At 36.6% G+C, this 26,560-nt stretch overlaps 1 protein-coding gene across 6 annotated transcripts in view; it reads right to left on the bottom strand.

Annotated features, from left to right (window-relative positions):
- ABCC9 (ATP binding cassette subfamily C member 9) overlaps positions 1-26,560 on the bottom strand; it is a 147,863-nt gene that overhangs the window by 4,313 nt on the left and 116,990 nt on the right. For all 6 annotated transcript variants that reach the window (XM_063694122.1, XM_055358453.2, XM_055358454.2 and 3 more), the window contains 9 exons: positions 26,090-26,192; positions 15,370-15,471; positions 14,409-14,529; positions 13,013-13,143; positions 11,896-11,974; positions 9,298-9,406; positions 7,095-7,198; positions 4,601-4,734; positions 3,255-3,317 (listed from right to left, as the gene is read on the bottom strand). In XM_063694122.1, coding sequence (XP_063550192.1) covers positions 3,255-3,317; positions 4,601-4,734; positions 7,095-7,198; positions 9,298-9,406; positions 11,896-11,974; positions 13,013-13,143; positions 14,409-14,529; positions 15,370-15,471; positions 26,090-26,192 — 946 coding nt within the window. The remainder of the gene's footprint in view (positions 1-3,254; positions 3,318-4,600; positions 4,735-7,094; positions 7,199-9,297; positions 9,407-11,895; positions 11,975-13,012; positions 13,144-14,408; positions 14,530-15,369; positions 15,472-26,089; positions 26,193-26,560) is intronic.

The raw sequence follows: 26,560 nt of genomic DNA, 5'->3' as shown, positions 1-26,560 counted from the left end.
TGTTTAGCTGATACACAGTCTTCCAAAGTGCTTCTCTGAACATTCCAAAGTCCTACCTAAAACCATCCCCAGAGTTGAGGGCCTACATTCTGCCCTGGGCCATTTAGATAGGGTGGGCTCAGTGTTTGTGCTTTCAGAAAAGCCAGCAGTTATAGTTGTGACTCATGACATGAGGGGAAAAGAAACATATATGAAATGTGATAATGATGCCAGCTTAGAACATGTGCCAGTTTTCAACACCCATGACAAGCCTATCACTTGCTGAATATTGGTAACAAATTATGTATTAGGTTGGTGCAAAAGTAATCATGTCAAAGACCACGATTACTTTTGCACCAACCTAATACGTTGATGAATTAACAAGATTTTGGAGGCTAATGTTTATTTATCTTTGAGAAAGGACCAGAGCCATTTGCATACCCATGCATTTAGAAAAAGAAACTTAACAAGCTATCCAATAATATCTGCTGTGCATTTTCCTTCCAGAAAAATATTAGCTGTTCAATAGCCATATCATGGATGTCTAAAAAAAGAATTTGGCCTCTAAACCCATAAATATAATATTATAAACATTGCATTCATATTCTAAAATAATATTTACTAGAAAAAAATAAAAATAAAAACATTAGGCCGGGCGCAGTGGCTCACACCTGTAATCCCAGCTCTTTGGGAGGGCAAGGCGGGCGGATCACAAGGTCAGGAGTTCAAGACCAGCCTGACCAAAATGCAGAAACCCCATCTCTACTAAAAATACAAAATTAGCCGGGCATGGTGGTGCATGCCTGTAACCCCAGCTACTCGGGAGGCTGAGACAGGAGAATCGTTTGAACCCAGAAGGTGGAGGTTGCGGTGAGCTGAGATCGAGCCATTGCACTCCAGCCTGGGCAACAAGAGTGAAACTCCGTCTCCAAAAAAAAAAAAAAAAAAATTGAAAAATCTTGGTCAACAGAAATAAATATAGTTGGTTTTTATTCTATTAATCCAAATAACTTTTCCTTGACAAAGTGTGGTGTCCAATTGTAATTGTGTTGATAAAATTTTCAAAATATTCCAGAGAAATTAATCGTGTAATCACTTTCAGAAATAAATACCATGGACTATTTTGGTGTGTGAGTGCTTCCTTTCAGAAGCTGGAGAAAATTATCTTGTTAAGGCATTCCACAATTTTAGTGACAGCTAACCAACTGTCTTATAAGCTCTTAGGCAGGAAAGGAAAAACAGTTAATTTTAAGAGTTTAAGTTAATTCTATAAGGAGTCTACCACAAGCATGGTGGTGCTCTCCCTTTTATGGGCCTGTTATGAGGAGTTGATCCTCTAAAAAATCTTACAGTGATTCTTCCATGACAGCTTCATGTATATTAGGGGCGGTTGGAAGCAGGGAATTCTAGGTATCCTAGTGGCCACGTTCACATGAGTGGTTTTGAAATGAAGAATGAGTGAAAGAAATATAAGTCTATAGAAAAGTATTCAGTAAATGTAGAAGAGAAATTAGGTAAGAGGTAACCTAATTAGGAAACCTAACATTTTGTTAAAAATACAAATTATGCTCAAGTAATCTTCCAGATACAGACTAAATAGAACCATCCAACAACGCCATGCTTCATGCAGAGTAGGGAAAATTCTTCTTTTGAATAGGCAATGGTCTGTTTTCTCTCCCTCTCTCCACCCATTTTGGGGCAACAGGGAGTTCTCTCTCTTCCAAAATATCTCCCTACCTTTTCCAGCAAGAAAATTCTTGAAAATACTGAATAATTCTTTTTCAAGTTAACCAATTCTCCTACCCCTTAAATCATTCGCACCTTAATATGAATTGAGTTAATTGGGTGACTCTCCTCTGGGAAAGAGGAACCACAGAGTTCACTGGAAAAATTCGAGAAAGTAGATTTTTCTTTACTTAGGCAGTTTGTAGGAAGTTGGCCCTGATGGGATGTCATTTCCTGCCATCTTGAAAAAAGCTGCACTCCAAAGGGTTCTGTTTCTCCCATGCATCATCCAAGAAAGTGGAAGCATAGCAAGCACTCCATACACAACTCCCATTACTCACCAGTGAAACTCAAGTAACTATGTAAATGAAACAATGCATTCTCCAGGGCAGGTAAGAAATGTGTATGGCATTTTTATGGATGCTTACAAAACATCCCTAAGGACTAGTGAAATTGGTCCTTAGAATAAGAGGTAAATTCAGTTAATAGGTTTCATAAATACTCTCTTTTGCATGTATATATTTGAAAACACATGCATGAGCTCCATTCGGTAGTGAGCATGACGAAAGCACTTGGTTGAGCTGATTTTGTAATAACACCCTGCAGTTAGTTCCCTCATCTCAGCCCTTCCCTTTATTCACAGCATTAGCCATGCCTTACTGAGAGGATACTGCTAAGATAACTACCGGAGAATGACAGACTTGTTGAAATAGATCATGATGGTCTACTTGTTGGTCATCACCAAAGTGGAAAAGAGGCCATTCTTGTGGGCGAGCAAATTTGGGACAGTATCACACTCCACTAAAATACCCTCAGAAAAGACTAAAACAAGGCCTGCATCCATAATAGAAGAGACACGGTGCTGGAGAGAAAAATAGAAAAGAAGAGAATCAGCAGAAGGAAAAATGTCCAAGTGACTCATTAAAAAATAGTTTTTATTAAGCAGTAAGCCTAAATATATGAGCAAGAATCCACTTGCAAAGAAGAAAAGGCAGAAAACTGTGGACTACTGTAAGTCAGCTATAACGTGAATTACAAATATTTAAGCACTTCTTCTATTTGATTGGTGCTATCTAAAATAGAAAAAATTACCTGACCCTACTGTGAGATATCTCATTGTCTATTTTTTAGTAGATTAATGAATGGAAACATAGAAATTAGGTATAGATAGTAGCAGAATAAGCAATCAAATTTAGGAATTTTCTTCCTGAAACTGCTCATCAGACCATCAGATTATAGAAAAGAGAATTATTTTATATGAACTACCATTTTATCTGGTGAACAAGCAGAGGCCATGACCTGCTGGAATCCTTAGATTTAGGATGTCCTATCATTCTAACTTAGGGAAGTCAGTTAGGTAGAGCAGACAGTTTGGAAAAGAACAATGCTTTCAAAACATCTTCGTATTTTTTTTCTTTTTTGCACAGATACAGAAACATTAGCAGAGAAATACATAATTCAACACAAGTATATTTTGCTAAAACCTAAAGATGATAACATGTTAGAACAAAAACCAAAGAGGTATACCAACTCCGTCTTCTCATACTTACAGCTATTGTCACCACGGTCCGGTCTGCAAAGGCTGTCATTACTACTTTTTGCAAAATATTCTCCTGCAAAAAAAATAAAGTGTAAATTTTCTCGGGATTACTTTGTCATCATAATATTTTGCCCCAAGAACAATCAATATTCCACTGAATCCCTTGTGAGCATTCTCAATCCCTCATTTTCTGTGGAAGTCATAAGAAGGGGCAGTCCCCAGCAGCAGGTTCATGCTGGATTCTGTACGTGTCTTCAAAACACAAGTGAAAGTCAGTCAGTGATCAGCCAGAAGTGGGTGATAGATTTATTTCCAGGAAATGCAAAGAAGAAAATGAAATTAAATGGGTATCAAAATGCTCACTTGAGTTATACCACAAAAAGTATGTATTTGAAACCAGCAAAATTCTGTAATGATGTTAACCTTTGAGTCAAAAAAGGGAAAAACTAAAATTGATGCCAAAAATTTGGACTTTGACACATAAATGGACATTCTAGGCAGCAACTGTTTTTATCTCCACCACAAAGCACTGTTATAATTATATTTTAAAGGCTGTTCTGGGTACAGATTCCATCTCTGTCCTAGAGGAAATCTTGGTTCAATTTTTAAAGTGAAGGAGTTCTTTCTTTCAATCATTTAATTCATATTCTCTCTCTCTTCTCTGTTGAGGCAGTATTACCGTTATAATAACCCTCAATGTGTCCTTTCTGAAGTCAAATTTTAATATCGTTAACTTTCAGAAGAATATTAATTGCTAGCTCGTATGCAGTTTGTGATTTAATGAAACATTTTCCCTACTCAATCGCAGCCTTCTGGACAGATCTTTCTTGGACACATTTGACAATTTCAAATAATATCTTTCAAAAGGCAAAATTTATGGCTTTTTACCATAAACACATAGAGAAGACTGTTATTAATTCTAGCCATTGTTAATCCCAGTGAATCATTCTTCTTCAAATTGCTTTGGGAAATAATGAGTGGTGTTGGTTAGTAATAGATTCTATTAAACAGAGATTTTCATACTGCATTTCAGAACTTTTCTGGCATAGTACTTGAATATAGTACAGTACCTCTCATCAACTAAGCCCTGGAAATTTACTGTTCTGAAAATTTTTCAAAAAGTTGTGGCAAATTTATTTTATGTTTATTGGTAATAGGAATGCCTTTCAACCATATGTTGGGCCCTATTTATTGTAATTCTCAGTGTGCTATCATCAGTTCATCCAGTAGATGATTGAGCAGATTCTCAAAACAATAGTACTGAGGATTCAGAACCCAATCAGGAAATAATAAATTGTAATTTTCATGCACATTTCTCCAATTCATCAATTTTAAAAGCTTAGATAATGCACTCACTGTGGCCATGTCAATGGAAGCTGTTGCCTCATCCATAATAAGAATGCTGCTTTTGCGGACAAAGGCCCTGGCAAGGCAAAATAGCTGTCTCTGTCCAACGCTAAAATTCTCCCCACCTTCAGTGACAACCGCATCTAAATCAGAGAAAGAAGCAAGGATTTCACTAAAGAAATGCTACTAACATTTACCTTGGACAAAATCATGAAAAACACATTATGTTGTATGACAGCATGATGGATATCACTTAGTGCTGGTGCAAGGACTTCATACTGGAACACAAAGAGGAACTCCACTTTGGGAAAATGAAGATGTCCCTAAATTATCTCATTTATGACAATAGGTAGTGAATTACCTCTGATAGGAGGATATAAAACATTTTGAAGACAGAAAGATCTTGGAAATTATTTAATTATTTAATACAATTCTCTAAGGAGATTACTTAATATAATTACCTAAGGCCCAGAGAGATGAAATGGCTTGCCCAAAGTCACATTTAGCTAATTTGATAAGATACAGAATATTCTCAACTCTAATTCCACTTCTCTTTTCATTATACCATCTTTCTGGACTGTAAGTACCAAGTGGATAAGGACCGGGTTTGTTTTTGTTTGTCAGAATGTCTCTAGTACTGCGGTATCTTACACAGGAGCTGAATAACACACTGTTGTATGGATAAATGAATATGTCCTCATTGTCCTTTTCTTTTTCTTTGGTTTCCATCTACATTTCATAAACTGTACTATTGTGAGTTTAAGAAAAATTCTGTTTCCAAATGTCTTTTTTATTAGAATTCAAACACCTTTCCCTAATGTCCTGGCGGAAATTTCTATTGATTATATTCTAATGGTATCAAAGTCTTATAATTTGTCATGATTGGAAAATAGGTATTTATTCTCCAAATTCTGATTTACATATAAGAGGATGCCGGACATAAGGAATGTTTCCACCAAAGCTGGCCTGAACCAAATCTTCATTAAGCAACTGGTCATCTTTACTAAGATGATGAGCACCATATTCAGTCGGTTACATAATGTAAATACAATCCCCTGTAGCCTGTGCTGTACCATAACCCCAAAACACTATGCCCAAAATCTAAACAGGTGCATGCAGCTTTCATGTTAATGAAGAGGACTAGAAAGATGCAACTGTCTTTCCAAATATTAATGGTGAGAGAGGGGATCTCTAAATGCCAAGAGAGAAAGTTCTATAAGCATGTATTAATTTCTCAAGTAGACTTGCTGGGCTTTCCACAGGAGACATCAAAAAACTATTATGGGAGCTAGGCATAGTGGGGCACCTATAGTCCCAGCTACTCAGGAGGCTGAGGTAGGAGGATCACTTGACCCCAGGGATTAGAGGGTGTAGTATGCGATAATCATGCCTGTGAATAGCCACTGCACTCAAGTCTGGGTAACATAGCGAGAACTTGTCTCAAAAAGAAGAAAAAATCATTATGGAAAGTTCATCCAGAGTTCTGGAATTACTTTCACAACCTGACCCTGGCAAGTCAATAAAACATTCCTTAAAGACATGCTGTCTTAACTTTTGTTTGTGGCATACTTTCTCCTTGGAACTTAATTAAAATAATAAAATGTAGTGTTTTTGAGTTGGCCCTGCTTTTCAAATAAACTAACAGATAAACATAATTTTATTTTGTAGGTTGACTTTTTAAAAACTAGATGCCAAACACCACAATTTGGCAACTATATATTGTATATTAAATTTAGAATATCAATCAACTATTATCTTTCCTATTGCTTTCTTAGATGAGTTAAGATGTTAAGGAAGCAAAGTCAAAAATTATACATGTTCCTTTTAATGAGTTAAAGATAGTATGAACTCTCTGTGGTTTCAATAATCACATTCATGCTGTCATCATTTATTTGTCAGACATTGTACAACCCCTAGGACTGAATTTTTATCAGTGATTGAGTACATGTTGTGTTCTTTACACAAGTGTTTAAAATTGATACTGCCTCAAGGCAATACAAAACAATGTCTTCAAACACAAAGAAAATTATGTTATATAAATAAAAAGAATTTTCCCTCCTGGCAGCAGAGAAAATGGCTACTAATGTGGCAAAATTGCCTTTCTCTAAGTGGTGCCAAAGACTTAAACCTAACAGCTCCTGCAATCCTCCCATTCATTTCCTGATGGTAGGTGATCAGACAGGTCAACTGAGAAAGAGTAACTACAGGGAAACATCCATTACAATGACCTGTACCCACCAATTATGAAGAGATGGCAGAGATAAATGTATTAATTGGAATATTTTGGAGTAGTCACATAGAACAGAATTTGTTATCGGGTTCACCCTCTTGTACCCCATGCAAAAACATTAGATTTTGAAATATTCTAATGACTTTTAGGATATTATTTTAAATATAAGGGGATTTAACACTAAAGTTATGTGATTATAGCATAAAATGTAGATAGACATATGTAGGATTAATGGCATATATAAAAAATAAATATGCTATTTAGAAAATATACCTAGACCTCCTGGTAGAGATTTGACCATATTCTTCAGCTGAGCAATTTCTAAGGCTTCCCAGAGTCTGTCATCTGTGCATTTGCACTCTGGATCTAAATTAAATCTGTAGGGAAAAATTAGTTTATTAGTCAATAAGTGAAAATAGAGAAACTTTTATGTATATTTGCTTATTGCTTTTCTTTCTTTACAATGTAAGTTCCGTTTGTTTTGGTTACTGCTGTATATTCAGCACCTAGAACAGTGCTCAGAGCAGTGCAAGCACTGAATTCATGCTTGATGAATGAATGCATGATCTTAATAGTATAAAAAATTGTCTTGATGATATCATTATAAAACTTTGTATACATTATATCATATTATCAAGTTTGTTACCTAGCTCCATTGGCTCCAAACTATGCTTAGTATAACCCAAATAGTATCTAGCAAAATATTCCTGCAGGACTGATGCTACATACATACATCTCTATGGGAGCATATTACACTATTTTAGATAAGCTGTGCTGCATCACCAACAATAGTAGTGTACTGGTCCATTCTCATGCTGCTATAAGGACATACCCGAGACTGGGTAATTTATAAAGAAAAGAGGTTTAATTGACTTGCAGTTCTGCAGGGCTGGGGAGGTCTCAGGAAACCTACAATCATGGTAGAAGGGGAAGCAAACATGTCCTTCTTCACATGGTGGCAGGAGAGAGAAGTATTAAGCAAAGTGGGAAAAGCCCCTTATAAAACCATCAGATCTCATGAGAACTCACTCACTATTATGAGAACAGCATGGGGGTAACCGCCCCCATGATTCGATTACCTCCTACTGGGTCCCTCCCATGACACTTGAGGATTATGGCAACTACAATTCAAGATGAGGTTTTGGTGGGGACATAGCCAAACCATATCAAGTAGTATTCATAATAAATATATTTGGAGATATAAATTCACTATGGTATTGCTAAATTACTTGACACATCCAGAAGTTTTAAAGTAGTTTTACAACTAAATACTAGGCAATCTTACATACATTTTTTCTTTACAATAAAGAGTAATTAGTAAAAGGAGGTGGCAAACACTTCTTTGTAATTAAGTAGATGGAGGTTAGGAGCAAAATAGAACAAAATATGGTCAAATGAGAGATGTGATCTGGGGGATGATGCTGATATCATTTTGCTCTGTGTCCCCACCCAAATCTCATCTCGAATTGTAATCCTCACGTGTCCAGGGAGGGACCTGGTGGGAGCTGATTAGATCACTGGGGCAGTTTCCCCCATGCTGTTCTCATGATAGTGAGTGAGTTCTTATGAGATTCAATGGTTTTAAAGTGTGGCAGTTCCCCCTTCACTCTCCCTCTTTCCTGGCACCATGAGAAGATGTGCCTTGCTTCCCCTTTGCCTTCCGCCATGATTGTAAGTTTCCTGAGGCCTCCCCAGCCATGAAGAGCTGTGAGTCAATTAAACCTCTTTCCTTTATAAATTACCTAGTCTCAGATCATTCTTTACAACAGTGTGAAAACAGACTAATACAGATGCCAACATGGACTTTGGAATCAGGCAAACTTAGTTGGAATAGCAGTTTTTCCACTTACTAGGTGTACAAACTTGGTTTAAGTTACAGCTTCTTTGAGTTTCAAAACCCTCATCTATAAAATGGAGATAATAAATATCTACCCTAGAGTAACGGTTTGAGAATTTAATCAGATAATATATTTAAAGCACCTAGCAGATGGTTGATATCCCCCCCCCCGCCCTTTTGTTTTTTGGTGGGAAACCCTGAACCAGGTATGAAGACTGTAGCAGCTTTATTCATAGCAATTTTGGCTGAAGTAAAGTTGTAAGGGGTGGAGGGATAGATAAAGGGATTAACCAAAGTCAGAATATCTGCTGAGGTCAGACCAGACACACAAGTTAGACTGGATATCTGTAAGATAGAACACCTTAGAAATGTCTGCCAAGCATCACCGTTCTCAAGTATAGTGGAAAAAGTGGCTTTTATAGAATCAAACTGAAAGGGATGAAGATCTCCTGGAAACATAATTTTATAGGTTAATTTACAACTCTAGGCTTTTCCAATCCAAATTGTTGGATGGTATATTTGATTTTATTGTCTTGATATCAGTTCACTCATACCTGAAAAATGACTCTGAGTAAAACCTTTCTATGAGTCAAAGGCTAAATCCTAAGGCATACAGATGTTGCTAAATATGTTACCTACCTAATGGAACCACTGAATAGTATTGGATCCTGCAGAATGATTGAAAGTCTAGAACGTAGTGTGTGCAGTGGTAATTTGGAAATGTCTATCCCATCAATGACAATTTTTCCTGTTAAGGAGAAACAGAAGTTACACACACATAGTAAAATCACAAGTAAAATAATATTTGTTTACAAATTGAAAGTTATTTCTTAGTTAGGAGTTGAAATTCAGGAGACCCACTTTTCCATTTAAGCATGTGGTGATTCCTCAAGTATCTAGAACTAGAAACACCGTTTGACTCAGCAATCCCATTACTGGGTATATACCCAAAGGATTATAAATCATTCTACTTTAAAGACACATGCACACTTATGTTTATGGCAGCACTGTTCACAATGGCAAAGACTTGGAACCAACCCAAATGCCCATCAATGACAGAGTGGATAAAGAAAATATGGCACATATACACCATGGAATACTATGCAGCCATCAAAAAGGATGAGCTAATGTCCTTTGCAGGGAAATGGATGAAGCTGGAAACCATCATTCTCAGCAAACTAACACAGGAACAGAAAACCAAATACTGTGTGTTCTCACTCATAAGTGGGAGTTGAACAATGAGAACACATGGACACAGGGAGGGGAACATCACACACTGGGGCCTCTCGAGGGGTAGGGGGTTAGGGGAGGGATAGCATTAGAAGAAATACCTAATGTAGATGATGGGTTGATGGGTGTAGCAAACCACCATGGCACATGTATACCTATGTAACAAACCTGCATGTTCTGCACATGTACCCCAGAACTTAAAGTATAATAAAAAAAAATCTTGTGTCTCTAAAAAATATACATATTTGGTGGTGATTTTTCTTTCTTATATATTTCTCCTAAGGGAATTCAGAGTTTTTATTCTGTTTATGTGATCATACCAACCAAAAAGTATTTTTATCCCTTACTGAGTCGTTTTCCTTCTAGTATTCCCTTTATCCTCATCACTTTATTTCTTTCCATGGGATTTATCAGAATCTGATATTCTATACACTTTTACTTATCTTTTTTTATTGTCTGTTCCCCAACTAGAATACAAGCTCTTTAAAAACCTGGATCTTTGTCATTCACTCCTGTATTGATTTAATAATACAATGCATTACAAATAGAGAAGTAAATTCTGTGACATGACTATCAAGTTTTAATAAATTTCTCTGTACTGCATATGGACTTATAGAGATTTGTGCAGTGTTGATGTTGTTTCTCCACCATGATATATGCAGTAATCATATCACTTTTGTGCGGAGACCATATTGCCCTGTGAGATAAGATGTCAGGCTCAGAATGGCAGCTGCAGTCCTTTTACCAGATAGATTTAGAGCAGGCAGGGGTGATTAGCTTAACCTATGTCTTTCAGGAATAATAGATCAGAAATAATAAATTATGAATTAAAATCTTAATAGCCTACGGCTATTAAAAAGAGAATAAATCATTGATAGTTCACATGGGACCTGAAATCATGTGTCTGAACTCATAAGGATCAGGCTAACCTAACATGATCAGTCATAAACATAGTGTTTTAATGAAAAACGTCAGTTGATTTTTGATCACTTAATTGCCTTATAACTTTAATCCCACTGAAAGTCCTTAAAGTATCTGTGCATTATTACTAGCCATGGAAAAAATAAGCTGCTAACTTAGTGACAGAAGTTTACCTTGTTCCTGAATCTGAACCCCAAAAAAACTACATTTACTATAGTTCCATGTTGTTGTTCATAAACTGACCTCTTTATCTCACAGAGCTGTTGTGTAGATTAAATTCAATAATATAAACTGTCAAGTACAATAAACATGCAAAGTACTATAGTCATCGTAATCATTACAGATAATAATAGTAAGCACTCCTTGTACTGTCAAGTACAATAAGTTTGGTCAAATTCATTGCTGGATCCTCTTTCATTCAAGATACTTTATGTGCTGGCCTATTTATAGGCCACTTGATAGACTAAATAATGTGACTTTTTTTTAAAAAAAAGATTAAGTTATTTCTACGCTCTTGTGTATCATATTATTAATACTATGGTGGATGAATGTGTATGTTTTGTGTATGTTGTTATCATGAGCTTTATCACTTTGCAGCAAAGGTTGCCTCCTCACAAAACATTCAATGTCATTAAGCAATGTTATTAAGCAGATGATGGTAAGGGTCATGTACCAAAATTTAAAATACAGATTACTTATCTCCTTGTACTTTTTTCCTTTGTTGGAAAGAGACATACATTTAGTCTAAAGGAAGCAAGGCAGTTGTCCTCCCTCTTTCTTTCTCTTGAAATTCCACCTCCACCTACTGCTATTCAAAGTGGGTGGCCTTGTTTTCATTTTACAAGTTTATTAAAATGCTTTAGCAATAATGTATAGACATGAGTTTAAGGCTCATCATTTTATTTCCCCAATTCTATGTCTTTTATTTACTTTTGAGCTGTTTATTTGGGATATCTGCCTTGAACCATGTGTAGAGCACAAAGTCCTTATAAATATTTGCTTTTTATTTCTGCAGGATTAGGTAAATAGATGTTTTTTAAAGGAAAGCACCAAGTGGCCACTTAAAAAATTTAGTTAGCAACTCACCATCAAATATATCAACCATTCTGAAGAAAGCCAGAGATAACGATGATTTCCCACTGCCAGTGCGACCACATATGCCCACCTAGGAAAACAGCTGTCACTCAAAGAGAAGAGGACTCAGAAAAGGACAGAAGATTAGCTTAAGTTTTGTTTTTTAACTTAAGATATTATGATAAAACTGTAATTATGTTTAAATAATTACATTATAGTTATCATTTTTTCTTAGGTCTACATTATGAATTATTCTCAAGATAAAAACAGGCTGGGCACAATGGCTCACACCTGTAAACCCAACACTTTGGGAGGCTGAGGCGGGTAGATCACTTGAGGCCAGGAGTTTGAGACCAGCCTGGGCAATATTGCGAAAACCTGTCTCTACAAAAAATACACAAATTAGCTGGGTGTGGTGGTGTGTGCCTGTAGTCCCAGCTACTCAGAAGACTCAAGTGGGAGGATAGCTGGAGCCCAGGAGGTCGAGGCTGCAGTGAGCCGTGATCACACCACTGCACTCCACCCTTGGTGAAAGAACAAGACCCTGTCTCAAAAAATAAAAAATAAAAATATAAAAACAGTTCTCACCAAATCTTCAATGATTTCATTCTATTTATTTTTATTTTCATGTGATTGCCTTGTTTTTTCTTCATGGTTTTTTTTTTTTTTGCATTTAGTATATTGTTGGACTAACAAATAATTATTCCATGTTATCTAAGAAGTGATAGTTTTATAACAAAAAGTAGAATGATTCCATTTTCTTCTGCCCACTTGTTCTTTTTACAATAACTAAAAGAAGTCATTTGGGGACTAGAGTTATTATGAATGCAAAGGTTCCCAAGGGGATGGCTATTATGGCCAGGAGTCAGAAGACAGAAATTTTTAAAAACATGCCTATTGTTGACTTTTCTGATCTTCATGGGAGACTAGTGAATTACAGTATGACTTGGAGAACATGTACTGTAGTCTGATCCTATCTCTCCCTTTTTTCTTTTATGCAGATAATTTGACCTACACCAGGTAGGGAATATACTTACTTGGCTGGGAAGTATGAAGAGCTTAGGTAGTAAAAAAGAAGACTCCCTCAGAGGTTTATGTATACAACATATCAAATGCAGTGATTTCATACCTTTTGTCCAGGTTTGATGTAAGCCTTGACGTGCTTAAGAACAGGTTTCAGATTATTTTCATATCTGACACACAGATCATGTATCTTGATCTCCCCTTCTTGTGGCCAATGTTCTGGAACTTGAGAAGGATCTGGAGGATGGGATGGGGAAACAGACAGATAATAGGCAGATAGAGATTGATGTAGAAAGAAATGTATACATACTTAAATACATTTATACATATATATATTTTTTTCTAAGTTTAAAGTAATACTGAACCAAACTATGTGGCAGGTTTTTTTTTTTTTTTAGTTTAAATCACATTCAAATAAACACCTTTTGATTAAGCACTTTTAAGACAGTTTTTTTCGTGTTTGTTTTTGGAGCCTTAACCATCATCATCTCTCCTTAGCATTCTGTCACTCAATTGTATTCGAAGTGGACAGAGATAGTTCATTTCTGAATTGATTTATTTGTTCAGTCAGTTGGTCATTAAACACTTAGGTGCTTTCAATGTGAGAGGTGCTGTACAAGGTGCTGGGAATATGGAGACGAAAGACACAGCTCGAGGTGCTTTCTGTGTCCTTGGGGAAGTGTCCAGTAGGTCAGCACCTACAGTATTACATGGAGGCCCCATGATGAAGGCAAACCTACGGTGCTCTGGGGGCATGGATGGTGCTAACCTTGGAGGTCCAGGAGGGCTCCAAGAGGAAACAGTGCCTGAGATGAATCTTAAAGGATGGGAGATGGGGAAATTTATTTTAAATATATGTACATAGGAGAATAAAGAGGAAAAGAAAGCCTAGCATGTTAGTGTGGCCAGAGTAAAAGTGGTGCAGGTGGATGACAAGAAATGAGACATGAAAGATGGGCAAGGGTTGGCTAATGAAGGGGCTCATGGTCTTAGCTAAGTTTTCTGGATTTTGTCCTTGAAGAGCTAGATGGCTATTGAAAAATTTAGGTAAAGGAATGCCTTTTAAGCTTGGAGATTTGCATTTAATGAAGATTATTCTGTCCTCATTATTGAATTTCCTGACAGTATTATCCTAGCGAGGTTGGGAATCTCAGTCCGTATTTTAAGATCCAAATTTCTTGACATCTAAGTTAATAACGTCTTGAGAAAGGGAATATAGTAGTTTCTAGTTTAGGTCAGCAATTAATGTAATAAATCCCAAATATTTTCTCTTTAAATATCATTAAATAAATATCTGTTTGGACTCTGGTTTTATCCAAGACTTTTCAGGACTAAATAGTCACATCTTTTCCGGTGTACATAATCAAGCAAAGCCAAGATGAGAGAGAGTTTTCTGGATATTGAAGTGGAAAGCAAAAGCAGAAACAACAATGTGCCCAACAAACACTAATATTTGTTTAAAATAAATATTTAAGTGAGACAAACAATATTTAGAGCAATACCCATTGTGCCTTCATAGTTCTCTGACTCCATAGTCAGGAAACTGTTCACCTTCTTCACTGCACCCATCTGGACCTCCAGGTCAGCCAAGTTCCTCACAACCCAATTCAAATAATTGGTTATCTGTGTCAGGTGATTAAAAAAATTTTTTTAAATAAATTAAAGTAAGAAGTTGTGGTTAATCACCGGAAATTTTGGAACGAGATAACTTGGACCATTAGTGTACATGTGTGATACAACTCATAAGTGCTACAGAATATTAGAGACCAAGGAGAATGTCATGCGATATATCAGCAAAGAAGGTGTCTGGTTCCTTCAAGGGAATAACTGTCACTATTTTGTGAACTGTCCTGATTTCCCTGCATAATGGATAGTGGTATACTCTTCTGTTTGCACTTATCTCATGTATATTCACATTCATTGTAGGCTAGTCCCCAGCTGGGTTGTGTACAACTCAGGACAGGGATCCCAAACAGCTTGGAGAGTACTCTGACCACAAGATCGGAGAAGTTCTTAAAAATTGGTTCACAATGCTAGAAATGAATCCAAACTGTCCTATAAAGCTGGGTTTGGGCCCCAATCTACTATTATTTGCAAGATGTAATCTTGTTATGAATTTAAACCTTTCCTCTAACGTCCATGAATAAGAGTTGATAATAACTATAGTAGACCCTCCAACACTGCACAAAATGAGATGTTTTTCCCTTTATTTCTTCTAAAAAAATGCATACATATGCAGAACGTGCAGGTTTGTTACATAGGTATATGTGTGCCATGATGGTTTGCTGCACCTATTGACCCACCCTCTAAGTTCCCTCCCCTCACCCCCCACCCCCCAATAGGCCCTGGTATGTGTAATTCCCCTCTCTGTGCTCATGTGTTCTCAACATTCAATTCCCATTTATGAGTGAGAACATGCGGTGTTTGGTTATCTGTTCCTGTAATATTTTTATCCATACCTACCGTAAGTGCATACAGAAGACCCAAGCCTACCAATCCAGAATTCGAAGACCCACTAATGGATGCTATAGATGCAGTGAGGACAATGCAAGCTCCCAGATAATCCTTTGAAAAAGCAAGAGAAAATGTTAAAAGGTTACTCCCAAGTTCTTAAACCAAGTTCAATCAATTTACAGAGGTGATCACTAAGAGAATACACATCATTCCATGTGGGTCCTGTTAAGTTTCAGAGGAAGAATACCTAAGATGTAGAAGAATAATAGCTTGCAACATTAGAGCTGGAATGGAGAGTGAGTCCATGCTCTCACTATATATATCTATATCTATATCTATATCTATCTATCTATATCTATCTATATATAACTATATAGATATGTGTGTGTGTGTGTGTGTGTGTGTGTGTGATATGGGTTCAGAGAAGTTACACATCTTGCCAGAAGTTAAGCTACAATTGGTGGCACAACGAGGATCAGATGTAGGGTTTACTTTTTTTTTTTTTTCCGACTTTCTACTGCATTATGTTGCCAGACAAGCAGTTATTTTTGGACCTGGTTTTCTAGCTCAGATTTCATGTGTGCTTATGTCAGGATTGTGATTAGCTCCTTTGTGTCGTGTAGTGAGGCCCTTGCAGAAATTTGTCTGTGGTTAACTTGTTGGGATTTGTATTAGGTTGATGCAACAGTAATAGCAAAACCCACAATTACTTTGGCTCCAACCTAGTATTTGAACTTTTTGTCAACTACCTGGCTCAGAGTCTGGGACACTAAACCTACAGATTTCATGTAAATAAGAATAAGCACTATGCTTGCTCAGACAATACAAGTATGGACATGTCTTAATGTATTTAAATAGTGTATGATTCAATTATAAACTCTTTTCCAAAATTAAAACAATTCTTTAATAACAGCGGTAGATTCAAATAAAAGATGGGAACATCTGTCCATTTCCTAACGCTTTCTTTTTATCTCATTTCCCAGCGTTCTTAGGTATTGTTCTGTCTCATCATTCAAAAAAGAAATTCTAAAAACTTCTCATGTTAATGTGTCACACATCCCCAAAGCAGGTAGAATTTCAGATATGCTCACTTTCTAGAATTATCTCAAGTCTCATTCCACTGATAAACTCCTTCTCTAGACAGATTTGTCTCTGGTGCCTCAAAAAAAATCTCACAACTAGATAATAACACATTAATGACAGTAATGGAATGTTGAACATGCTGAAGTCAAAGAATGAAGATGTTTCTCAAATGACCTCACATGTGTACATTCCTGTCTCTTTTAAAAACAGCTCAAAAGATCAAACTGTTGGAGAACTAATGATCCCAGCCTTGGAATCAAAATCTGGGTTCAGACACTGACCTTGCCCATTACTAGTTAATGAGCTTAGACAAGCAACTTAAAACCCTCTGAGACTCAATTTCTTCCTTGAAAAATAGAAATGATATTTAATTCACAAGGATTTTTAAAGGAATAAAAATGTTAAATACCAGTTAGATTTCTCCATCTCCACATACCAGAATGTCTTTTTTTTTTCCCTTTGGATAGTTTTCAGATGTTTAAAGCAAACTTAAAAATTTGTGTGCATCATAAAACATCAAAGGTTAAAGCAGGCACTAAAATTTAATTCCATATTGATGCTCATGATCTTTACAAAGATTAAAGGAAAAAAAATCACATAGAGTTAATCCTTTGAGGCAATAAATTCCACAGAGGTAGTAAATACTTTTCTGATTGCCTCTTCTGATGTATCCTTTTGTTAACAACTTGCCACACCCCTACTAGACTGTTCTTTCTCTTTTCCTCTTTATTTGAATTAACTACATGGATGCAGAGAATAACCAGTCTGGCCTGTTCTTCTGCAGTTTATACATGCCAAAGTGCTCCCAAATACTTCTGAAATATTTACAGCAATATGAATTTTTTCCTTTCAGCCATTTTGTGTAAAGTTAATACTTTCAAATTTATGTTATACATTTTTATTTCCATATTATTTTATCTAAAAGTCTCATAGAGTTTCTGTAATAAGTTGCAGAAAGTAAATTAGTACCAGAAAATCCTTCCAGCAAGGTATGTCTGGCTTGACATTAAAAAAAAAATATGTCATCTGGCTTCTGAGAAATTTCTGTGACTGGTGTATATGTTAAGAGTTTGAGGCAAGGTACTTCTTTCATTAACTTCTATTCTCTACCTCCTGCCAGCTGACTTCATCCATTCATTCATACATTCTTTAAAAAATGTAAGTCAGGTCATATCACTCCCCTGTTTAGAATTAACAGTGCCTTCCTATTATAATACATTCAAACTCAGATGGGTAACAAAGCCTTATATATATAGCCTATATATATATATATATAAAACCTTATATATAGGCTCTCTCTCTATATATATAGCCTTATCCAGACTATATGTCTGGATTTTGTACCCTGTCTACTCTGACCTCATCTGAGATTACTTTCCTGCTCCTTCACTATACTCCAACCACACTAGCCTTTTTCCTATTCTTGGGAATACATCAACTTTGTTTCTGCCAGTGACTGCCTGAAATGCTTGTCAGTAGGTCTCTGATACCTGGCTCCTTCCCATCATTTGAGGTTCAACTCAAACATCACCTCCTTGGAAAAGTCTTCCTTTCTTGGTTCCTAACTCCAGCCCTGTGGCTCTTCTCTTTCCCATTGTCCTGTTTTATTTTCCTCAAAGCACACCGAAGTGTATGAAATTATCTTATTTGCTTATTTGTTTACATGGTTATTGTCTATCTACTCTCATTAGAATCTACGTTCCATGAGGACAGGGTCTTTGAATTTTTACCATTATTACCTCCAGCAATAGGAATAATGCTAAATACATTGATTGTAAAGCTTCAGTACTTGTTTGTGGAGTAAATGACTAGATAAATTCACCCCTTCATAAAACATTCACTGAGTTTTTCTATGAGCTGACTATTTTCCAACTTAGGACTTCTCCCGACTTTTCTTTTAGGATTTGTATGAATCATTTAAGTCTCTACCAATCTCATTTCCAGATTTTAAGAGCTGAACATGTAAAGATACTACAAGCATACATTTTCTGATAAAGTGGGAAGTCCAACACTGAGTTTTATAATCTTTTAACTCCCATGTCCATTTAGAACTGTAATATGACTGTCTCTTAAAAAGCTTTGCTATGTTTAAGTGTTATGAGTTATTTCCTTTTCTAAAGTGAACAGTACTTTTACCTAAGCCATGAATTTCATCATTCAGTTCCAAATTATTATATATATGTATATATTTTACTATTTTAATTGTGGGAAAAAAACTCACAAAATGCTGTTGCTGTGTTTTTTATAAAGAACAGATTTGGACAAAATAGAACAAGGTCATAGCTGACTGAAATATCAAAAATCACTGGGTCTAAATAAATGGAAATTAAACAGTAGGAGTAATATGAATATAAATATAATAAAGGAAATGTAAAACATTATGCAGTCAATTTCTCGCTATTGAGTTTAGTTTACTATGGAAATCTTTGTATTCTATATTGGGCTCCTGAATTCACCCACTGTAAAGAATGACATGGTAGATTTGATTAGAAGAGAATTTAAACTATTTTCTGTTGAATTAAAATGATAATTCTGGTAACAGGTAGGTAGTCTTATTCTGGCAAAAGGGCCAGCAAAAGAAGTGAAAACAGATGATGGGAGAAAAAAGAGAAGACTCATCAATAAGTTGTAGTCAATATATATTTTCTGGGCCCCTTTCATGTGGTTAATGTTTTCAAAACTACTTGTATAATTTTCAATACGATCACTAGATATTATTAGTTATTAGGCTAGCAATCCAAATATGCTCAAATTCATATATTAAAATGTTTTAGAAATATTATTTTTGACCCTTCAGCAAAAGAAAGGCATAGCTTTTTGAGGTACATTTTATAGCAAAAATTTTCAGAAGAGGAACTGATTTTCAAAATCTACAATCAACTAAATTCAAATAGATATTATAGCTTGAAAGCCAATATATCTATAGTTTAGTATGTATAACAAAGTTATTTTATTATAAAAATATTTTTAAACTTTCTTTTTAAAGAAAAAGTCATTCAGGCTGTCTTTTAATTTTACTAACTAGATACTTTCCAGCTCACTGCTGGATTACTACCACTGCTAAAAACTGGTTTTTTTTTTCTAAAGTACTGGAAATATTTTAGAGACTACTGATCAGAATTTTATCTTGATTTGCATAAGGGATGAAGCTCCTTTGTGTACTACACTTTTCAAAAAATATACAGCAAAATCACTAAATTTCAATCACTTCTCTTCAAATATTACAGTAGTATAGAAATGTGAAATTAATAGCTAACATAAAAGCTTTTGTGGCCAGGTGCAGTGGCTCATTCCTGTAATCCCAGCACTTTGGGAGGTCAAGGCAGTCAGATCATGAGGTCAGGAGGTCGAGACCATCCTGGCTAACACGGTGAAACCCCATCTCTACTAAAAACACAAAAAAATTAGCTGGGTGTGATGGCAGGCACCTGTAGTCCCAGCTACTCGAGAGGCTGAGGCAGAAGAATCACTTGAACCCGGGAGGCAGAGGTTGCAGTGAGCTGAGATCATGCCACTGCACTCTAGCCTGGGCGACAGAGTGAGACTCCGTCTCAAAAAAAAAAAAAAGAAAAAATGCTTTTGTTAGGTCTCCGATGTTCACTTCTTTTACTGTTAAACTTAACAAGTTTAATGATTCACAAAGTGACCCTATGGTTACATCTTTCCATTCCTCTGCAAATACGTGAGAAGCAAATGGCTTAGAGGCAATAAACTAAGAAAGGAGAAGCAGATGGTCTGCATAACTTTCACAGGAGACAGCTAATACTTGGGGATCACTAATAGCATTTATTCTACTGCTATAGCCTTACACATCCTAAGCAATCTACTCAGTGAAAACCACCTTCCATCCAAATGATACAATGAAATGGGAGATTCAACTTAGGAAACAGAAGTTACAACACAGATGAATTATCTACATTCAAAAGAGGGCTTTTATCTGTAGAATAGTAAATTACAGCTTCCATCAATTCTGTTAATTCAATACTCCCCACCAGAAGATTCCCATGTCGAAAGAGAGGTCTCTTTTCAGATTTCTAATGATTCAAAGACATCTATCTATATTTGGAATTATAATGAAAACTGTAATTCTCTATAAGGCAGCCTTGTAAATAGTTAATAGCAACCCAAAAGTATGTGATCCCTCTCCTTCATATAGCACTCAGGAGCACATTATTGTACCACTGGCTGTCTGCAAGAATATATTAGGGCCTCCAAATTACGAGATCACTGCATCCCTGTCTGTTGATTTGTGAACACACAAAAAAGCAGTGTTGTCTCACAAAATAGACTCTTGTGCAAGCTCACCCTAAAGACCATTTTCACTTTAGCCTGTTGACTCTAAAGTATTTATTTTTGGCTTCTTCATGTGAATTTTCTTTTATCCTTCCACCACACAGCAAGACAAAGCCTTGGAAAGACAGCCTTTAGATAAAGTTACACCATTTTTGCAACTGAAAACACCAATGCCAAAGAACTGGAATTGTTTAGTCCAAAGGGATGAAGAGAAAATACTGTGCTGAACGAGAGGACGCAAGCAGCAATCAGCGGTTAGGCTGTAGTGACACATTGCACTCAACCGCGGCCGGCTTCACTTGGCACCCAGAGGAAAAACAGTCCGCTCTGCTGCCAAAGCAAGTCCGGTGGCCAGCCACAGTCTAGCCGCTTTCTACCAGCCAAATTATTTTATTCTTTTATTCTCTTGTCCTTTTATGATTTGAGTGTGTTATGGCCTTTATTTTTTTCCCAATTCAAAATGAATATGACATGAATACGGTGGGCAAGGCTAGATCTTCCATAGGGAAAACTGTCTGCGTAGACAAAGAGGAAAAATCATGATTGTCTTAACTCTTATTTAACATGACTTGGAAAAGAAAAGAAAGCGCTGTATTTTTTTAAAAACAAAAACAATTATTTTGAGATACGTTCCATCAATATCTAGTTTTTTGAGCGTTTTTAGCATGAAGGGGTGTTGAATTTTATCGAAGGCCTTCTCTGCATCTATTAAGATAATCATGTGGTTTTTGTCATTGGTTCTGTTGATGTGATGGATTACGTTTATTGATTTGCCTGTGTTGAACCAGCCTTGCATCCCAGGGATGATGCCGACTTGATCGTGGTGCATAAGCTTTTTGATGTGCTGCTGGATTCGGTTTGCCATTATTTTATGGAGGATTTTTGCAATGATGTTCATCAGGGATATTGGTCTGAAATTTTCCTTTTCTGTTGTGTCTCTACTAGGTTTTGGCATCAGGATGATGCTGGCCTCATAAAATGAGTTAGGGAGGAGTCCCTCTTTTTCAATTGTTTGGAATAGTTTCAGAAGGAATGATACCAGCATCTCTTTGTACCTCCAGTAGAATTTGGCTGTGAATCCATCTGGTCCTGGGCTTTTTTTGGTTGGTAGGCTACTAATTATTGCCTCAATTTCAGAACTTGTTATTGGTCTATTCAGGGATTCGACTTCTTCCTAGTTTAGTCTTGGGAGGGTGTGTGTGTCCAGAAATTTATTCATTTCTTCTAGATTTTCTAGTTTATTTGCATAGAGGTGTTTATTGCATTTTCTGATGGTAGTTTGTATTGATGTGGGATTAGTGGTGATATCCCCTTTATCATTTTTTATTGCATCTATTTGATTCTTTTCTCTTTTCTTCTTTATTAGTCTGGCTAGCAGTCTATCTATTTTGTTGATCTTTTCAAAAAACCAGCTTCTGGATTCACTGATTTTTTGAAGGGTTTTTCATGTCTCTATCTCAACATATGAAAAAAAGCTCATCATCACTGGTCATTACAGAAATGCAAATCAAAACCACAATGAGATACCATCTTATGCCAGTTAGAATGGCAATCATTAAAAAGTCAGGAAACAACAGATGCTAGAGACGATGTGGAGAAATAGGAACGCTTTTACACTGTTAGTGGGAGGGTAAATTAGTTCAACCATTGTGGAAGATAGTGTGGCCGTTCCTCAAGGATCTAGAACCAGAAATACCATTTGACCCAGCAAACCCATTACTGGGTATATACTCAAAGGATTATAAATCATTCTACTATAATGATACATGCACACATATGTTTATTGCAGCACTGCTCACAATAGCAGAGACTTGGAACCAACCCAAATGCCCATCAATGATAGACTGGATAAAGAAAACATGGCACATATACACCATGGAATACTATGCAACCATAAAATAGGATGAGTTTATGTCCTTTGTAGGGACATGGATGAAGCTGGAAACCATCATCCTCAGCAAACTAACACAGGAACAGAAAACCAAACACCGCATATTCTCACTCATAAGTGGGAGTTAGACAATGAGAACACATGGACACAGGGAGGGGAACATTATACATTGGGATCTGTCAGGGGGTGGGGGCTAGGGGAGGGATAGCATTAGGAGAAATACCCAGTGTGGATCACGGGTTGATGGGTGCAGCAAACCACCATGGCATGCGTATACCTATGTTACAAACATGCATGTTCTGTGTATGTATCCCAGAACTTAAAGTATAATTTTAAAAAAAAGATAAACAAAATTTGGATGAGGTTCGGAGAATGTCCCAAATTCAACAAAAGGTGTTTCTACTCTGGTTTCTCTCTCTTCTTTCTTGAGATTTTCTGTCAATAGCAGTGACATGGCTTTGGAAAGTTAAAACTAGGCATAAAGAGGAAGGGAGCAATGATATCATGTTTTCTCCTGTTTCCATTATGGCTCTGAGTCCATGAATTAGAGTTGGTGAAATCTGTGTGAAGAAATCCTGCTTGCCTCTTCTAATTTATGTCCAATGAAGTGACCTTCTTTATATCATTTTGGTTGCATTCCTGCTCTGGGAACTCTAAGAATATTTGCTAGAAGCAGATATTTATGTGAACTTACTGAGTAATACAACAAAGAGGGGGTTGTGTTGATACCATAGATAAGATCAATGCAGATGTACTGGGCCAATTAGAAATTTTCATTACTTTAAAAAAAAAAAAAAGACTTACAAGGCAGAATACAGAATATATCCAGCTGTGGGGTGTAGAGAACAGTTCACACCCTAGTCTCCAAGGTACTATATCTTAACTTCATTTTTCTCACGCAAGATCCAGTTTTTCCAAACTAAAATTCTGTCTCCAGTGATGTGGACATGCCCACAGAAACACAGTAGTAATGAGGTCATTTGTATGTGCACAATTGAGAGAAAAGGTTATTTCCCAGGAGAAGTCATTTACCTTATTTAACACTCCTACTGTGGCATATGTTCTTGGATTATAGTATTTATATTTAAATACACCTGGTTCCAATGAAAACTCTCAGTTCACTCAGAAGAGCAGAGCGACAGTGAATCTGACTGGTCTCACAATGGATCTCTGAGATTGTCTAGAGGGGTGTGCATGTGTGCGTGTGTACACGTGTTTATCCATATAAAGTTACTGACATATAAATACAATGGATGGAGGCAAAGCATACACAAAGGACCTTGAACCTTGACTTCTGTCAGCAGATATGCCTGGAACCTTGCAATAAATCAACAAACATTTCTTGCCAAAATATATCTTTGCCCATCGGAAATGAAAATAAAATACTCCTTAATATTTTGTATTAATTTTTAAGGGAGAGTTCTAGTAATAAGACTACATTGCAAATCTTGGAAGGATTCTAATACACAGAAAGCAAGGAGAAGACATAGTAACAAATGCATTACAAAGTAACCAAATGAATGGCCTGTTCTGCCCTTCCTGTTTCAGGTGTCAGTATTTTGTTTTTTGCAGGTAGAATTCAAGATACAGAGTCTGTTATATTTAGACAGGTTCAACTGCTTTTTCACGTGGGGGTTAAAGTATTGGGTTATGAGTCAAACTAAACTAAACCATTTTGAGTTTGGCTGCTGTTCCTTTCTAATTTTTCCTGACCTTCCCTTTCTTGGCAGTCTTAAGGCTCTAATATCTTGTCTTCTGGCTATGAGAACAGAGCATATGGTTTGCTTGAAGATTCTTGTTCAACACTTATCCATTAATCTGACAGCAGGAAGTGCTAAAGAGCAGAAACAGGAGTCGGTCAGACTCTCACCTCAAGTCCAAGGCAAATACGCTTGCCCCTAAAAGACGTACTTGATCTTCAAGTTCAGGAAAACCAGATACAAAGGTAACTGCTAACATTTCTCCCTTATGATTTCGGGACATTCTTTCAGTAAGCTATTTCATCAGTAATTATATTATTCATATATGATTTTTTCCCTTATAGAACAACACACACACACACACACACACACACACTCACATATCAAAACAAGGAATTAAAGCAAGGAATTATGGAATTATGGTTTGTATAGGGTTTGGGAATAATGTTTTGGTTTTGTGATAAATCCTAAGTAACACTTCACTTGCCTTTATTTATCTGTACATAATTCCCAAGAAACTCTGTCCTGCCTTCTTCCAACTGTCACAGCTACCTGGAGGGAATTTATCAGCAACCAATACTTCTGCCAAAACTTTGTGAAAAATAACTATGCTGTGCTGTTGAATAATTTCTACATAATGACTAATATAGTTGAGGAGAATCTCTGTAAACCAGTGAGAAATCATGATAATAAAAGCTCACAAGGATGTCCAAGATTCTTGTTTAATCTGTATCCATCAATCAACTACTCAGATTTTAATTTGGGCTCCTTCATTTCTACCCTATCAAATTCCCTTTACCATCTTCCTTCTCTTTTCTGTTGTGTTTTGAAAGAAAGCCTATATGTTAGTGAAACGCAGTTAGTGGAAATAAGATTCTCCCAATAGTAGAGATAAACATGCTTTTTCTTTTCAAAACCGGCAAATACCTATTTAAAAAATTACACTCAACTCAACATTACCATCAAAGTAGCTTATCCATGTTCCGGATCACACAGACTACAAACTATATTCCTTGCCTTCTGGAATGTCTTTCTCATCTCTCCTACTTGATACTCCAGCTCATTGGCTTATGAACCCCCTACCAGGGCAGGTACGATTCATTATTCATTCATGCATGCATTCGAAAGACATTTCTTGAATGCATTTGCCAATCAGTGTAGTAGGGGATTTATGTTACTTTTAATCCAATGCCCATACAAGGTACAAGGTACACATTCTTATTTTACAGATGAGGAACTGGGACTAAAATTAACTTGCTAGACCAAGTCTGTGTGATGCCAAAGCTTGTGCTTGTTCTTCTACATTGTGCAAGACAGAAGGCAACAGATGATTAACTGTAGTTTTCTACATTTTGCACTAACATGACCCTCCACTGGCTTAAAACGTAGAAAGTTGCCATCCTTCCAGGCAGGATCAACTCAGTGAAGGAAATGAGTACATCTGTTCACTTGCCAAATGTGCTCTTTTGGAAAAAAAAATTTGAAGTTATACAAATATTTGCCATTCCATTAACTTATGTGATCTAGAAACTAATGAACACAAAATGAATTTTTGCTTTTTGGGCTATTTGTCTTGTCATTAGCTAAAACATTATGACAAACTTCATCTGTAACATAAACAAACCTGAGCTATTTTAAAGTCCAGAAAATGTGAAGCTAGTGCCGAATCTCAGTGGAAGACTAATTTTTACAACTGTCTGCCTCTTTGCAGCAGGCGTCTTCTCTATTTGGTTTCCATTTCGAAATCATGAAATGAACGTACCGTCCTGACCTCCAGCCATCTGTTGGCAGCTGAGAGAAATAAGTAGGCAATGTTGTTTGTATCCGTCAGTTCCAGCATACGTTGTTTAAATCTGGTTTCATGCCTGCAGAAAACAAAAACACGATGTTAACCACACAACAGGAGAGGTAATAAGAAACAGTCACACTTACTACTACACTATTTACTCAACACAGTGACAAACTGATGGCATGGAATGATCAGTAAATAGATTTTTTTTTTTTTTTCCAGATGGAGTCTCGCTCTGTTGCCCAGGCTGGAGTGCAGTGGCACGATCTCGGCTCACTGCAAGCTCCGCCTCCCGGGCTCACACCATTCTCCTGCCTCAGCCTCCTGAGTAGCTGGGACTACAGGCGCCCGCCACCATGCCCGGCTAATTTTTTGTATTTTTAGTAGAGACGAGGTTTCACCGTGTTAGCCAGGATGGTCTCGATCTCCTGACCTTGTGATCCG

This window comes from Gorilla gorilla, chromosome 10 (genome assembly GCF_029281585.2).
Source record: "Gorilla gorilla gorilla isolate KB3781 chromosome 10, NHGRI_mGorGor1-v2.1_pri, whole genome shotgun sequence".
In the NCBI taxonomy this organism is placed as follows: Eukaryota; Metazoa; Chordata; class Mammalia; order Primates; family Hominidae; genus Gorilla; species Gorilla gorilla.
This window is presented reverse-complemented; position numbering and strand designations above follow the sequence as displayed.